At 52.3% G+C, this 14,971-nt stretch overlaps 4 protein-coding genes across 4 annotated transcripts; 2 read left to right on the forward strand and 2 right to left on the reverse strand.

The window, feature by feature from the left end:
- Nucleotides 1-935: 935 nt before the first annotated feature.
- J4E86_002674 (uncharacterized protein) lies at nt 936-3,063 on the forward strand (the record flags this gene model as incomplete). The annotated part of the gene is made up of 4 exons (XM_051443232.1): nt 936-1,117; nt 1,277-2,278; nt 2,325-2,577; nt 2,623-3,063. The coding sequence occupies 4 exons, from the start codon at nt 936-938 to the stop codon at nt 3,061-3,063; spliced, it is 1,878 nt and encodes a 625-aa protein (XP_051304727.1).
- A 1,635-nt stretch (nt 3,064-4,698) lies between these two features.
- Nucleotides 4,699-5,921, forward strand: J4E86_002675 (uncharacterized protein; the record flags this gene model as incomplete). The annotated part of the gene is made up of 2 exons (XM_051443233.1): nt 4,699-5,110; nt 5,188-5,921. 2 exons carry the CDS (start codon nt 4,699-4,701, stop codon nt 5,919-5,921), a joined length of 1,146 nt encoding a protein of 381 aa, XP_051304728.1.
- Nucleotides 5,922-6,103: 182 nt separating this feature from the next.
- On the reverse strand, nt 6,104-8,674 carry J4E86_002676 (uncharacterized protein; the record flags this gene model as incomplete). Its single annotated transcript, XM_051443234.1, has 1 exon — nt 6,104-8,674. One exon carries the CDS (start codon nt 8,672-8,674, stop codon nt 6,104-6,106), a length of 2,571 nt encoding a protein of 856 aa, XP_051304729.1.
- Nucleotides 8,675-14,076: 5,402 nt separating this feature from the next.
- J4E86_002677 (uncharacterized protein) lies at nt 14,077-14,838 on the reverse strand (the record flags this gene model as incomplete). The annotated part of the gene is made up of 1 exon (XM_051443235.1): nt 14,077-14,838. One exon carries the CDS (start codon nt 14,836-14,838, stop codon nt 14,077-14,079), a length of 762 nt encoding a protein of 253 aa, XP_051304730.1.
- Nucleotides 14,839-14,971: the final 133 nt, after the last annotated feature.

The following is a 14,971-nucleotide window of genomic DNA, read 5'->3' on the forward strand; positions in this document are numbered from 1 at the left end:
GTTTCTTCTTCGCAGGTCATGGTTTGGGTGCGGATGTATTATATAGCGGTGGGTTGTGATGGCTCTTTCCTGCTTTGAAGGTTGGGCTGAGCAACGGCAAACAGCTCTTTCTTGAATAGGCTGTTTCATCGCGAAAGCTTAGTATCAGATGCTCAATAGAAGGTACAGATGACGCATCCTAGATGCGGTATTAAACGTTATTTGGAAGGTACAGATGATGTGGTATGATGTGGTCCAGGGTCCTCAGGTGCAGTCGGTATGCTGATGTTGACATCCCACGTGTGCTGCAGATCGGGTCGCAACAACAAGCATTCCTAGCAGCTGGCAGCTTCTACTGGTACCGGCCCGGTATGTCTAGGCAAGGTGCTCGGTGCGCTAATTAACAAGACGCAAGGCTTTGGGCAAAACTGGCTTCCAAGGTTGCGTGGACGAACTAATGTGGTAGCAGGCGACTATTTGTAGGCGTCGACTGATGTCATAATTCGTCTGGCCTGCTTCCTTACCGCTTCCTCCGGCTTTGACGCGCTCCAGCCATCCGTCACCATCTCTATCATCATCCCAAGTCGCATCGAATTCTCCGAGAAGCGAGTCCGACTTGATTAATCACGCATCTCTCCCAGCGAGTCATCTCCCGTGGTTGTCGCAGCATTGCGCACCCGTGCAAACCCCCACCAGAGCACCAATCAGAGCCCCGACATCGATAGGCTGGCGAGAGGAGCGCTAAGCCCGTGTCCAGCAATTGAAGAAATCGCGAGGCAGTGCGACAGAAGAGCCACACTGCCCTCGCTATACACCTGCAAGCCCATACCAAGTAGTCTGCGTCTGCTCATGAGCGCTGCCCAACGCGTCCGGAGCGCCTAACCGCACACGCACATCCCAGCAGCCCTCGAGCCTCAGTCCCGCCCACAGCCCAGCGCGTGGCGGGGAAAGCCACCATGAATGGCACCGACATGAAGAAGGCGGCCATCAACAAGGCCAAGCAGGTCGCGCAGGCTGCCAACAGCAACGGCGGCAAGAAGCGACGGAAGGGCCAGGACCTCAAGCCCATCATCACCACGGAGAACCAGGGCAACCAGAACGCCTCGCCCGCAGGCTCGACGGGCTCCTTTCAGTACAAGTACGTTCACCACCACCACCACCCGCAACCACTACCCTCCACCACCGCTTGCAGCCTCACCCCTCCCGCCCGCCCAGCCTGCGCCCCCCTCTTTCACTTATTTTAATGCGCCCGACATGCCCTGACTGCCGCAACCTTATACTGACCTCAACCCCGCAGTGTGCAGAACGCCAACTCGCCGCTCGCCCAGCACAAGATGTACGGAAACCAATTAAGCCACTCGCCCGACTCGTCGTCGTCGTCGGTCGATGAGGCCGAGAACACAGCCGACGAGGAGGACTCGGAGGACTACTGCAAGGGCGGCTACCACCCGGTGCAGGTCGGTGAGGAGTACAAGGACGGCAAGTACACGATTGTGCGCAAGCTCGGGTGGGGCCATTTCTCGACCGTCTGGCTGTCGAGGGATAACACCAGCGGCAAGCACGTCGCCCTCAAGGTCGTGCGCTCCGCCGCGCACTACACGGAGACCGCCCTCGACGAGATTAAGCTGCTCAAGAAGGTGGTCGACGCGAACGAGAACCACCCCGGCCGGAAACATGTCGTCAGCCTCCTCGATTCCTTCAACCACAAGGGCCCGAATGGCGTCCACGTCTGCATGGTGTTTGAGGTGCTAGGGGAGAATTTACTGGGCCTGATCAAGAGGTGGAACCACCGCGGTATACCGATGCCGCTGGTCAAGCAGATCACAAAGCAGGTCTTGCTGGGCCTCGACTACCTCCATCGCGAATGCGGCATCATCCACACCGACCTGAAGCCTGAGAATGTCCTCATCGAAATCGGCGACGTCGAGCAGATCGTAAAAACATACGTAAAAGACGAGCCGAAGAAGAAGGACAGCGAAGACAGCGTTAGAAACGGCAGGCGGAGACGGAGGACCCTCATCACAGGCAGCCAGCCGCTCCCCAGCCCGCTCAACGCGAGCTTCAACCACGCCGAGCTCTCCAGCTTCCCCGGCAACACACAAAGTCTCAACAAGGTTATGAGCGAGGGTACAGGTAAAGACTCCCCCACGACTATCCCGAGTCCTCCTTCTTCGTCAGACGGTGTCGTAATGAGTGGTGCTCTAGCAACTCCATCTGCCGGCCCCAGCCTATCCATGGCAGAACGGCTCGGAATAAAGTCGAGCGACGACGACGCGCAGAAGCAACGAGAAAAGTCCGCGTAAGTTATCTCATGTCCGTGTTCGAGTGTGCACTAACCTTGTTAGCGATCTCCTTACTAAGGAGGTATCGGGTATCAGCCTCGATAAACCCAGCAGCTCGTCCGGCAAAACCGAGCTCGAGCAGCAAGTCGAAAACGCCTTCGAAACCATATCAGTCAAGATTGCAGATCTTGGAAACGCCTGCTGGGTTGGACACCACTTTACCAACGACATCCAGACCAGGCAATATAGGTCACCAGAAGTTATCCTGGGTAGCAAATGGGGTGCCAGTACCGATGTCTGGAGTATGGCCGCGATGGTATGACAACCACCAAACCTGGAAGGCGTGAACTAACAATACTAGACATTCGAATTAATCACCGGCGACTACCTCTTCGACCCACAATCTGGCACAAAGTACGGCAAAGACGACGACCACATCGCACAAATCATCGAGCTTCTAGGCACCTTCCCGAAGGGCCTCTGCATGTCGGGAAAATGGTCACAGGAGATATTCAACCGCAAAGGCGAGCTGCGTAACATTCACCGATTACGACACTGGGCCCTTCCCGACGTCCTCCACGAGAAATATCATTTCAGCTCAGAGGAGAGTAAGAAGATTGCCGATTTCCTGTTACCCATGTTGGAACTACTGCCCGTCGACCGCGCGAACGCGGGCGGAATGGCAGGACACGAATTCTTGAAAGACACAAAAGGTATGGAGGGTGTGGATTTGAATATCCCCGTTGGTAGCAAGGGCGAGGGCATCGAGGGGTGGGCGACGGAAATCAAGAAGACGCGGTAGAACGCGGTGAGGAAGGTGCTGAGTGCTGCGTATCTATAGAGGGTGTGCGTGGAGAGGTGGAACGGAGGGAATGGAACTGCACTGGTTAGCCTGTTTTGCTGAGCAATGGAACAGTACTCTGCGCTCGTTACGGTTGGCGGGTGATGTGTTGTTGTTGGAAATGGGATACCGCGATAGAAGCATTACGATTATGACTCAATTGTATAGTGCGCTTTTAAGTGCAACGTTCGCAATCTGGCTGTCCAGACGTAGATGTGCGCTTTTGCCTGAAGAGATGCTCTAGAGATGGTGGTTGTGCGAACTTGTGATGCGGATTAAATTTGTCTGAGATGTGCCGGTGCATCGCTTCGGATATGTACAAACATAGGCGCTGTTCTCGAACACAGCCATATCGGCTCAAGACGTGAAGTCGACCGGCCTGGACTCGACTGCGACTGTTCTATCTCGTGTTCGGCTCTCGCTCTTATTCTTGTCCGGCCCTTTCGTGTCTCGCCGACGCCGTTTCATGGAAAGGAACGGAAAAGCGAGATGCGTTGCGATGCTCATGAGTGAGTTGACCCGAGCGTGGTAGTTGTGAAAGAAAGGGGTCTGTGATGCGATGAGGGAGAATCCGCAAGAATAGCTCCTTATCATACGCGATGTCGATGCCATGCCGTATAGCGGTGCATCATCATAAGAAGAAGCCGAAATGCGTAGCTGTGCCACAAGCTGTGTTGCCTCACAAGAAGATCGACGCCTGTAAATATGTCTGGTGCCCACATTCCTTCCGCGGTGGACGTTAAAGTAGTAACTGGATGTCTCGGCGGGAGAAGGGCATGCGACATCATCGTATCACCCCAACAATCAATGCAACACCGTACATATCCCGTACTTGTTAAGTACATCGTGTCCGTCGTACAAGAACCTCGGTACAGCGATGACCCACACGCCGTCCGTACAAGCACGGTGGATGCCCCAGCGCGCCATCACTCACAACCCACACATTTCGTATAATCGACACAAGACCCTCCTATCAAAAGCCGCCATTACCAAAACCCGAAGTCGTACAAAAACTCAAATCCCCCATCATCCGTGTTCGCGTACCTAGCTATTACTATACTTAGCAAGACACACCAGCCACACTCCCAGCTCGCATATATTGAGTTTCGGGATCGCCAAGTGGGTCGAGCGTCGTCATTAACCCACGCGGCTTTAACCACGGGCCGAGAGTTGGTACCTGTAATTCGCGTACCCTCCTGACCCTCTCGTTCCCGCTGCTGCTGTCCTCGCTATCAATGGTGGATGCTTGGTCCTGGCACCCGTATCTTTGGGTACAGGGAGTGATCTGGGAGCTGACGATGGTAATTCAAGGGACCCACAGTGACGGGGGCTGTGGAGAGTGGTGTGGTTTGGTTTCCCCTTGATGGGGAGGTGCGTGCCACGCGGAGGGTTGAGCATGGCAAGCTTTGTAGATTGTGATTAAAGTAGGTGGGTACGCGGGTTCTTGTGGTGCTTATCTTCAGCCTCTTGCTTCAAGACTTAATTTGTCCTCTTAGTCGAGTTCACTGTCGCTGTCTCTGTCCCTTCTTCATCTTTATTCCAAGTCATTCGTTCACATCAACAACAGAAGAGCGATTTAATTCTACATCTTCCATAATGCATCTCCCCAACGTCTCCTTACTCCCTCTCTCCCTCATCCTCTTCTCAGCTACCCAAACTCTCGCCCAAACATCCACAGACTGCGACCCAACCAAGAAATCCTGTCCAGCAGACACCGCACTCTCCGAGTCAGTTTACACCCACGACTTCACCACCGGTGCCGACGATGAGAACTGGAAGGTCACTGCCGGCGATGTGAAGTACACATCGAAAGGTGCAGAGTTCACCATCAACAAAGCCGGCGATGCACCCACTATTCAATCGAACTGGTACATCTTCTTCGGTAGCGTGAGCTTCGTCATGAAAGCTGCACCTGGCAAGGGCGTAGTGAGCAGTGCCATTCTGGAGAGTGACGATCTGGATGAGGTAGATTGGGAGTGGCTAGGTGGACAACCCGGGAATGTGCAGAGTAAGTCCTCCACCATTCTTCCTATCCATACACCTTCGTATCCACCCATAAGAACCCCCCACTAACACACCCCGCAGCAAACTACTTCGGCAAAGGCAACACCACAACCCACGACCGCGAAGTCGACGCCCCAATCCCAGACACCCAATCCACATCGCACAACTACACCATCGCCTGGACCTCGACCTCGACAACCTGGCTCGTCGACGGCACCCCAAAACGCACACTCTCCTACTCCGACGCCAACGGCGGCTCAAACTACCCGCAAACCCCCATGAACGTCCGCATCGGCATCTGGGCCGGCGGCGACCCCAACAACGCCGAGGGCACCATCGAGTGGGCCGGCGGCGAAACGGATTACAGCGCGGCGCCTTTTACGATGGTGGTGGAGAAGGTGGAGGTGAGGAATCAGAATCCCGGTTCCAGCTATCAGTATGGCGATTTGAGTGGGTCTTTTGAGAGTATTGTTGTGGATGGCGGGGATGGGAAAGTGAAGAAGAGTGGGAGTGAGGATGGTGATGGGGAGAAGAGTTCTAGTGCGAGTAGTTCGGGGTTGAAGACGGAGGCTAGTGCTAGTGCGAGTGCGAGTGCGACGGTTAATGTTAATGTGGATGGGGGTGTGGGTGGTGAGCATGCGATGGAGACGGGGAATGCTACGGGGAGTGCGAGTATGGCTAGTGTGACGCCGACGGGAAGTGCGACGGGCAGCGCGGCTGTGGCTGAGCAGACGGGTGACTCTGGTGCTGCAGCTGGTAAGAGCTTCGGTGTAGGACTCCTGGTGTTGTTTGGCGTCATGACTGCGATGCTGTAGATTTAGATGTTAGCTACAATTAATTAGTCCGTCAATCCGTGGGACAATGATCGTGCTTTCGCGTCTGGACTTTTGCATGTCGTTCAGTGTTCGTATATCTGTATTGGAAGCCTAGACGCTGAGCCGAGTATCTACCCTTCGCGCGAAGCTAGAAGTGTCGATGATCTCTTCCAAGATGCAACCTAATCCACCTCCGACTCGTATCTAGAGCCATATCCAGAGTTGCCCGATCGTTCCTGCACCACTTGCCAATACATCGAGTATGGAAACTCGGTACGCAGCTGCACGGGTATCAAGTCTTCCAACGGGGTTTCGAAGCTAGGTTCATCCACTTTCCGGTATCCTGAAAACTTAACCCTCATACTCTTCTGCAACGTTGCAGCACCCTTGAGAGCCGAATCTCCCTCTTTCTCAATCATCTTGCGGAGCATTATACCTACCACCGGAAAGATACACGGGTGGTGTGGTTGATTCTTTTTCCAGTTGTACAGCATACAGGGGATAGCGATGGTCAACCATGAATCTCCTTGGAAAATGAATGCTGGATAGTCGACCGGTGCGACCTTCCGAGCGTACTTATGGATCTGCAGCAGTACCTGGGTGCATCGCATATGCAGCTGCAACACGTCGAATGTGAGAGCCGTCTCATCTTTGCTAACCACGTCCTTGAAGATACGTAGCTTTTCCAGAGAAGACAGCGGCTTGTGCAGATTGTGAGACTTTTTTTGAGCGTCTCCAACCAGCAACTCTAATTTGACAAGCGTGTCTTTCCTTGGTCCGTCGTCGTGTACAGGCCCCTTCTGTCTTTGTTCACGCCATTTCTCCAAGGTCTTGACTTTCTGATGCGTCTTATCGCGTGGCATTCTGTCAACGGACGACTCGAGGTACTGGGAATGATAACTGAGGCGACGTGTTCCACTGACGCGGGAAACATAGGTTGAGCTGCTGCCTACGGTGCGAGGTCTCCAACCTTTGGTGAAATCGTGGGCCACATTTCCCATGATCAGCAGGACGCGTCTTCCGAATTCAGGGTCTTGGTGTGGTTTCTTGCCCATAAAGATCCAGTCGCTACCTTGTTGCTCGATCAAATGGTCCATATCTGCCCATCGCAGGTCTTCAGGTAAATGTCCGGCACATTGAGCAGCGTTGTACAGATGAGCCATAACAATGATCTGACCGTCGTTTGAGGTACATTCGATGGCTACTTCGTAATGCTCTTTGCACATGGTGGCCAGGAGTACACCGCAGAACGCGGGATCGCACCTCAATAGTGAGAACCCAGGCATCTTCCGGAACTTTAGCGGTAATTGTTCTTCGTCGATATCGAACGCCATCTGGGCCTTCTTATTGACGATGAAGGCTTCGACAAACTCTTTGCGATCGATAACGCTTTCACGACAGAGTGTATAGAAGTCATCTAATTCCTCGAATCCTTTGACGTCGATGTAGGCTTGGTATGTTGTGATGATCTGCTGTCCGATCTTGTAGAGAAGCTCCTCACCGACAGATAAATGACGCTCCAGCTCTCTTTGCATGTCCCAGAAGATTTGCAGCGAGAAAAAGATCCAGCTTTGCAGCCGGCCCTCGCGAAGCATGGCGAATGCAGCCTTTCGCACCATGTATTCACCCATGAAACGGGGTTCTATCGAAGGTGATGCTGCAAGCTGTGAAACACACTTGAGGAATCTCTTTTCATCGTTGGAGTATCGAAATTCTTCGTTCTTCGTTATATCACTGAATGTGAAGAGGAGCAACTCTGTGACATGCTTGCATACGACAGTGTTGAAGCTCAATGATTGCTTTCCTTGTTTGTAAGCGAAAGGCTCCCCACAATCGTTAGTTGCATTGACGAATGTCGAGCCTGGTTCAACCTTGGAACGGCTGCGCTGTAAGAAGCCGATGAGTTCGCTGTGCACACCATGACCATTTGAGCCCTTGAATCGAGGGTTGGATTCCTCAAAATCGTTGCTCAACTTCTCTATCATTGTCAAAGCGACGTTCATGGTTAGCGCGGCGGCCTGGAGACCAATGTCGCCGTTCGCGAACTCACGCCAAGTGCGTCTGACTGCAATCCTGAGATCTGTAACGTCCATGAGAAAGCAGTAGATGGCGAAGGTAACGTCAGTCTCAGACTCTTCGAGCTTGTAGGTCACCTTCGACTTGGCGGGTGTGGCGTGGACCTCGATAATCTCGGGCATATGGTCGGACTCGGGGAGAGCCTCGTTCTCCAGCAGCTCGTACTTGTTACTCGTGCGTATAGCTTCTGCCTTTGTGGTCTTGGGCTGCCGACGTTCGACCGGTGGCCTCTTGGCGGCCTTGAGGATTTCGAGGACGTCTTCCAAAGTCTTGATGAAGTATTGGTGGCTCGCGTTGTTCTCCTTGACGGCGTTGTCTGCACAGTCAGAAGTGCTTGCATACCAGACTGCGCAATCTTTGCGACCTCGAATGACAGCCTGCAAGGCTCCGAAGACCGAGGTTGGAACAGATGCACGCGCATCGTTGGCGATAGCTGTCGCAAGAGTGACGAACGATCTAGCCGTGATCTGGTACGTAGCTGGGGCGTTCTTTGCCTCTTTTCGGGCGTGTCCTTTCAATCTACCTCCCGTAGGCGGTTTCCCATGTTGTTGACTATTGCTGAACACCTCGTTGACGGTACCAGTGGCGCGGGCTGTCTCACCTAGCCATTGAACGAGATCTTCGGTTCCGCTCTTGTACTTCTGATAAGCATCGAATAGCAAGGGCGTGAGCGCCATTATTGGCAAAGGCGATTGTGTGAGGGATATGGCAACGTGTACTGGTCGCGTCGCAAGTCGGATGTAGCTAAGTACCTGGAGGTGGGGCATAGACAGACTGATATACTAAACCGAAGTCGTCCGTGCGCGCTCGCAATGAAGGAGGGCTTCAGAACAGAGGAACTGCTGTTGCGTGGGCAACGGTGATAAAACATAGCCAAGGGGGTGTTGTATAAGACACGGGGACGGAGCCGCCCTGCCTACCTGCAAACAAAACTGTACCAGCACATCGACAAATAGATGTGATGAGCATCTAGTGCGACTCTGCTCTTTCGACATCCTTGCTCCATCCATGGTAAGAGGACCGAACAAAGCAAACTCGATCAGTCCAAAGCTCCGAGCAGCAACTTCTCTGTAAGGTCGATGCCCGCTGCAGAAAGTAATAACACAAAGACCTCGCAGGAGTGTGATGGCTTTAGGCAATGCGAAGAGATGGGACGACATGAGGAGAACATAGTTTTGTTCGACGACAGCTACAGACTGACGGGAATGCAAGCTTTGTCATGTTGATCAGAGACAGCTGCAATGCGAGCATGTCTTCTGAAGCAGCTGCTCTTCAGTAGTGACGAGACCGTCCACAGTCACGTATGCGACCTTTTGGCTACACTCCATTAGCTTGAAGTCATTGAGTGGGGATCGTCCGGGTTAGCCATCTGCCTGCAAATCGGCATACGTTGGCCAAAAGCTGCGGTTGCGGTGCCGGTACCAGGTCTGCAGTTCGTGTGAAACGAAGCGCGCAAAGCGTCGTTCGTGAGAAGTGCGGTCGCCTAGGTCATGGAGGGCTGTCTATCCCGAGGTCTTCCGGTGGCGAACGTGTCAACGCACGGTCCTGGCGATGTGGGGCTCCGGCCCGTAGGTGGCAGCCTGCCCTCGTTCATTGCGACCACAATTCCTGCAAGAGCCATGAACTTGGCCGTCGCAGTCTCTCGCTATCTTTGTAACCGACGGAATAATTTCAACTGCTCGCCTCGGATATGAATGTCTTCTCCCCATAATGCAGGCCATTCGCTAGTACATTGCGCCGTAAGATTAGTAGGTCTACAGACATTTTGAGGGCCCGCTTAGCATACTATACCACTGTCAAGCTAGATGATAACAATCACGAAGCATATAGGACACTTCTGATCCTCAATGACACTGCAGAGGTGTGTAGCGAACCAACGCGACCCAGTTCCGGGCCCCAGTGTGGATCAAAGGTGCGTCTTCTTGTAAGGCAGTCTTTTGGAATTCCGGCGTAAGCATTATGCTCGAATCGATGATGGCTTGTAGCCCTTCTGCCTTAAACTGCCCCGCTCGGCTTGCACACGCACCGCCTCTATGAGCTGCCTGCTCATATCTGTCGTCAGTCGTGCTCTGGGACCGCCCCGATCCTGCCAATCTTCAGCAATACCAGATTCACATTTCCGCTACCTTCTCTCTTCGCGCGGGACTTGATGCAAACCAGCAGCCACCCGAAGAGTGAGGGCTCGAGCGTTGGCATAGGCATGTCTCGCTCCTTCCAGTACCGGCCTTTGGACCGAAAGACTTCCTCGATCAGACTCATACGACTCCTAAGCGAAGATTCCGCAGACGGCCACATTCAATGCAAGATTGAACGCACTACTACAGAAGCCTCCTATATCTGTCTCTCATACGTATGGGGCGATGAGGACGGACACTTTACTATTCTTATGGACGGCAAACCGTTCAAAGTGCGTCACAACCTACATCAATTTCTTACACGGGCAAGACAAACCAAGCATTTACTAAGCGCACGTATCTGGATCGACGCCCTCTGCATCAACCAGAACGACTCTTCTGAACGAAATCACCAGGTGCAGCAAATGGGTGTGATTTTCAGCCGAGCGAAGAAGGTGGTGTCATGGCTGGGAGATGACGTCAATATTGCCAAGTTCTTGCGTATTGTGAGCAAAGACCTTGCAGAACACAGCGGGACGACCATCTTCACACAACCTGGGCTTGGGCCAAGCTTTCACCATCTTTGCGTTGCTGAATACTGGGATCGAGCCTGGATTACGCAAGAGGTCGTGCTTGCACGTAAAATCACGCTCATGGCCGCTGGCATCGAACTGGACGGCTCATCATTCCCATTACTTTCACATTGGGAGAAAGGCTACCTTGCGAGGCTTGAACTTCTTCGCCCCGGGAACACTATGAACTGGAAGGGCAAAAGTCTCATCTATTTGATGGACAGATTCAAGTTCAAGGAGGCACACATTCGACGCGATCGTGTTTACTCACTACTTGCGCTTTGCGGCGATGGCAAAGATCTACAGGTTGACTACAAAGCTACGGATCTCACAGTGGCAAAACATATCGTTAGATGTTGTGAGAGGTCGTTTTGCTTATGCGCCATTAATATCGTCGCGTTCATCCTACAGTTGAAGTTTCCGGATCCGAGCGATGCAACTTGGAACGATAAGCTCCCACCGTTTGCAACGTTGACGCTACCTATCGTTTCGCAAGATTTTCCCCGTACTTCATGCATGGCCGAATCATACCGAGCCTGCTATCGAAGTTGCAACGGTACAAAGCAGTCACATTTGCCGGGTTTCGTGGTCATATCGCCTTCTCGTAAGCTACTGTCGATACGTCTCTATCTGGGTAGAATATGTGAGTCCTACGAATATACTTTTGTCAGGCTTGACGAGGTAGCTCACGTTTCCGGTTTCGTTGGCCGATGGAGTCAAGTACGGTCCGGGAAGATGGAGCCCACGGAATTCACCGTACGTTACTACGACTGCTCCTTACGATTGACGAATGACAAAGAGAGCTACAAAGTGAGGTTTTCTTTCGATCTCCTTGTGAGACTCGCCCAATTTGATCGAGACTATCGCAGCGGGCTATGCGCCCGTGTAGCTGATGTAGGGACAAATTCGGCGTCGTCTCATGACGGCCCTGCGATGCGGCTGCTCTCTTCGCGTCGTTCGCGTCACGCACGGGTAAATTAAGCTAATGACGATATCATATGTTGGGTCTTAGCTACTCTTCCAGCGATGAAAATTAGTTGTGGTCCGTCGACCGTCCTAACACAATCATCAAATGCACACTCTTCTCATCATGTTACACTTGCGAATGGGGAACCTGAAGCGAGTAGGGTCATCTTTGTATTTGTGAACAGCTAACTGCGGGCATGTTCAGCAGTATTGACAGCGTGGCCGAGCATACACAGCTTAGACCATAGGTTTGATGTCTGCCTGGCGCAAAATAGTCGCGGAGGTAAAAAAAACGATAACATCTACGAATCATTGGACGAGAGGAAGCTTACGTGCAGCTACCTAGCTCTGCACTGCCCCACTCGCGGGCTATATCACTTACCACCCTAGGTTCCAACATTCTATATTCCTCGATCACGCACACTCTACAACTCACGATCGCGCAAACTTCTTCGCTTGTTGTATTACATGTATCTAGCGCTGAACCGTTCGACGATGTTGAACACTGTCCAACCAAGCTCCCATAACGAATCGGCGCAACCCCCAGCCGGAAGATTCGCGTACACTCCTCTCGGTAATGGCAAAGCATCAATCCGCCTCATTCGCGTTTTTGCGACGAGAAGTACCCAAGGTTACATCAAGTGCGAGATTCGTCAAGCGTCCATCGACGACTCGTACGTCTGCCTTTCTTATGTTTGGGGTGAGCCAGGGGACGAACACTACATCATGGTCAACGACAGGATCATGAGAGTACGACGTAATCTTCACAGCTTTCTTGATGCTGCAACGCAAAAAGAGCGACTGCGAGAACGATGGTTGTGGGTTGATGCTCTGTGCATTGATCAAACCAACGTTCACGAGCGGAACCAGCAGGTACAACAGATGGGCATAATCTTTTCTGGTGCCAAGGAAGTGTTGTCGTGGCTCGGAGACAACACATCTATCGCCATGTATCTTCAGCGTCTGAACCAGAAAGATATGACGTGGAGGAGCTATTCGAAAGGAGAAGGCTGGTTTGGTAAACGAGGCTTCAAACCAATGGAATACGACGGGGCTATCCGCTTTTGCACATCCGATTACTGGGATCGTGCGTGGATCACACAGGAAGTCGCACTTGCACATCGAATCACTTTGTGCGCCGGTCACGTTGAATCGAAATTCGAACTGCCTGAGACTGAAGAGTTCGATTACTACAAGCATATCGAAAAGATGCTGCCTCATGAGGTGCAGAAACTAAAAGGTCGAAGCCTCATCTTTCTTATCCGTCAATTTGACTTGAAGAAGTCCCATGACCGTCGCGATCGTATCTACTCGCTCCTGGCGCTTTGTGGTGATGGATCTGACCTCCAAGTTGACTACGGATGCCGGATTGATTCATTCATGGAACGGATTCTTCATTGCTGCAAACAGTCGTTCTGCTTGTGCTCCGTACAAATCGTAGCGTCAGCCTTAGATCCAGAGCGGATATCTTGCAACTTCTTCGGCCCAATTCAGGAACCCTATAAACGGCCCTTTGCTTACATTTTACTGCCGTTCTTCGCTGGCCCTACCCTTCCTTTGCGGGAATGTAATTCTCAGCCCTGCCAGGTTCTAGGTTGTGACGGGACAAAATGGTCCCATACACCGGGGTATGTTCATCAATTCTCGTCTCGTGGCGGTTCATCGGTCGTCCTCTATCCTAGACATATCTGCTCCTCAACTCTGACTCTCAGGATGAAGATCACCATGTGGACTGGGTCTCCAAACCGTCCTAGCTCATGGACGGTGGTTGAAGATAACGGGATTACTAAGAAGGAAACAGAGTACGAAGCGCGCACTTGCTGTACGTTGACTCGATTAGGAGATACGTGTAAGGTCTGCTTCTCTTTCGGCTTCCTCGTCACTCGTGATACGTCTTTGGCGACACCATGCGATCGAGTCTGCTTCCAAGGGACTGAAATGGCTGAACACCTGGAGGAGCCTCTACTACATCTATGTTCCCACTGAAACCTTGTTCAGCCTAACAGCCCTATGGTCTAGAGCTACAATCAAGTAGTGTCAGCCGTTTTGAGCGGAAGACGAATGTTAGTAGAATACGCACACTATGAAACTTCACCCTTAGTACAATACCAGATTCAAGGCTTGATAAGACTTGGCTGTGATTTTGTATCTGCAGAGCTAGACTCTCGGCAAATATACATTCAGCTTTCGGTTGCTTCATGTGCAATAAGTAAGCCTTGACAGCCTTTAATCAGCCCTTACCACAGGTAATGGAATCATATGTATCAATCGCTTCTCACACTACATGTGTAGCAAGTTGGTGTTTACGCTTCTTTTAAATCGCTTTCAGAGAGAAGTCAATCTAACATGAAGCAACAAGCCTTGATTCCATCCACATATATGGTCGTGACATTTATAATGTTGCGCTACACTATCCAGTTCTAGGCATTACCACGGCAGCGTAGTTCCATCCCAATTCTGGAACGTTCCCGAGATCGACCTCTCCGCCTTATCCAACGTGCTTAAAACCCCACCCACACTCTGCTCAACAGTAATGGCACCCGCGGCCTTAAGTGCCTCAGGCGAACCCATAGTATTTCCCATATCCGTCACCACCAGACCAGGATGCGTCACGTACGATGTGAGCCACGGCTCCTCAAAATGCATCCTTGTCACAGCCCAGTTCAATGCAGCCTTGCTGGAGCCATACGGGCTAAAGACTTCTGGGAAGCCTGCCATAGCTGCCTGGGCGCCCATGCTGCCGATGACCGTGGAGATGGCGAGGAAGATGGGGTTGCCGGTCTTGCTGGCTTGGAGAAGCGGTTTGACGGCCTGGAAGAGGAGGATGGGGCCGATGGTGTTGACAGCGAAGTGGTCGCGGAGTGCGTCGGCGGATGTGTTGGCGATGGTGGTTCCCGAGTGTGCGATTCCGGCGTTGGCAATCACGATGTCGAGAGAGGTGATGCCGTGCTCGGATTTGAGCTGAGCGACAGCGTTCTTGGGGTCTGCTTCGGCGGATGAGTCGAGCTTGACGATGATGAGTTTAGAACCCGAGGCCTTGGACAAAGACTCCAGTGTCGAAGTGGACTTGGCGACGTCTCGGACTGCGGCAATCACAGTTGTGTTTGGGCGCTGGAGCAGGCTTTGGGTGAAGCCTTTGCCGATGCCGCGGTTGGCTCCGGTGATCAGATAGGTAATGGATGAAGACATGGTTTGGTGTGTGGTGGCTGCTGTGATGATGTCGAATGTGTAGCAATTGGTAGAAAGCTGTGAAGTTATGATCCACACGATACACCTCTTCCTTATGTAGGCTCCAACCTGCAATAAAAGAGATGACAAACCC

The sequence above is a fragment of the Alternaria arbusti genome, assembly GCF_024043155.1.
Source record: "Alternaria arbusti strain BMP 1465 chromosome Unknown scaffold_3, whole genome shotgun sequence".
NCBI lineage: Eukaryota > Fungi > Ascomycota > Dothideomycetes > Pleosporales > Pleosporaceae > Alternaria > Alternaria arbusti.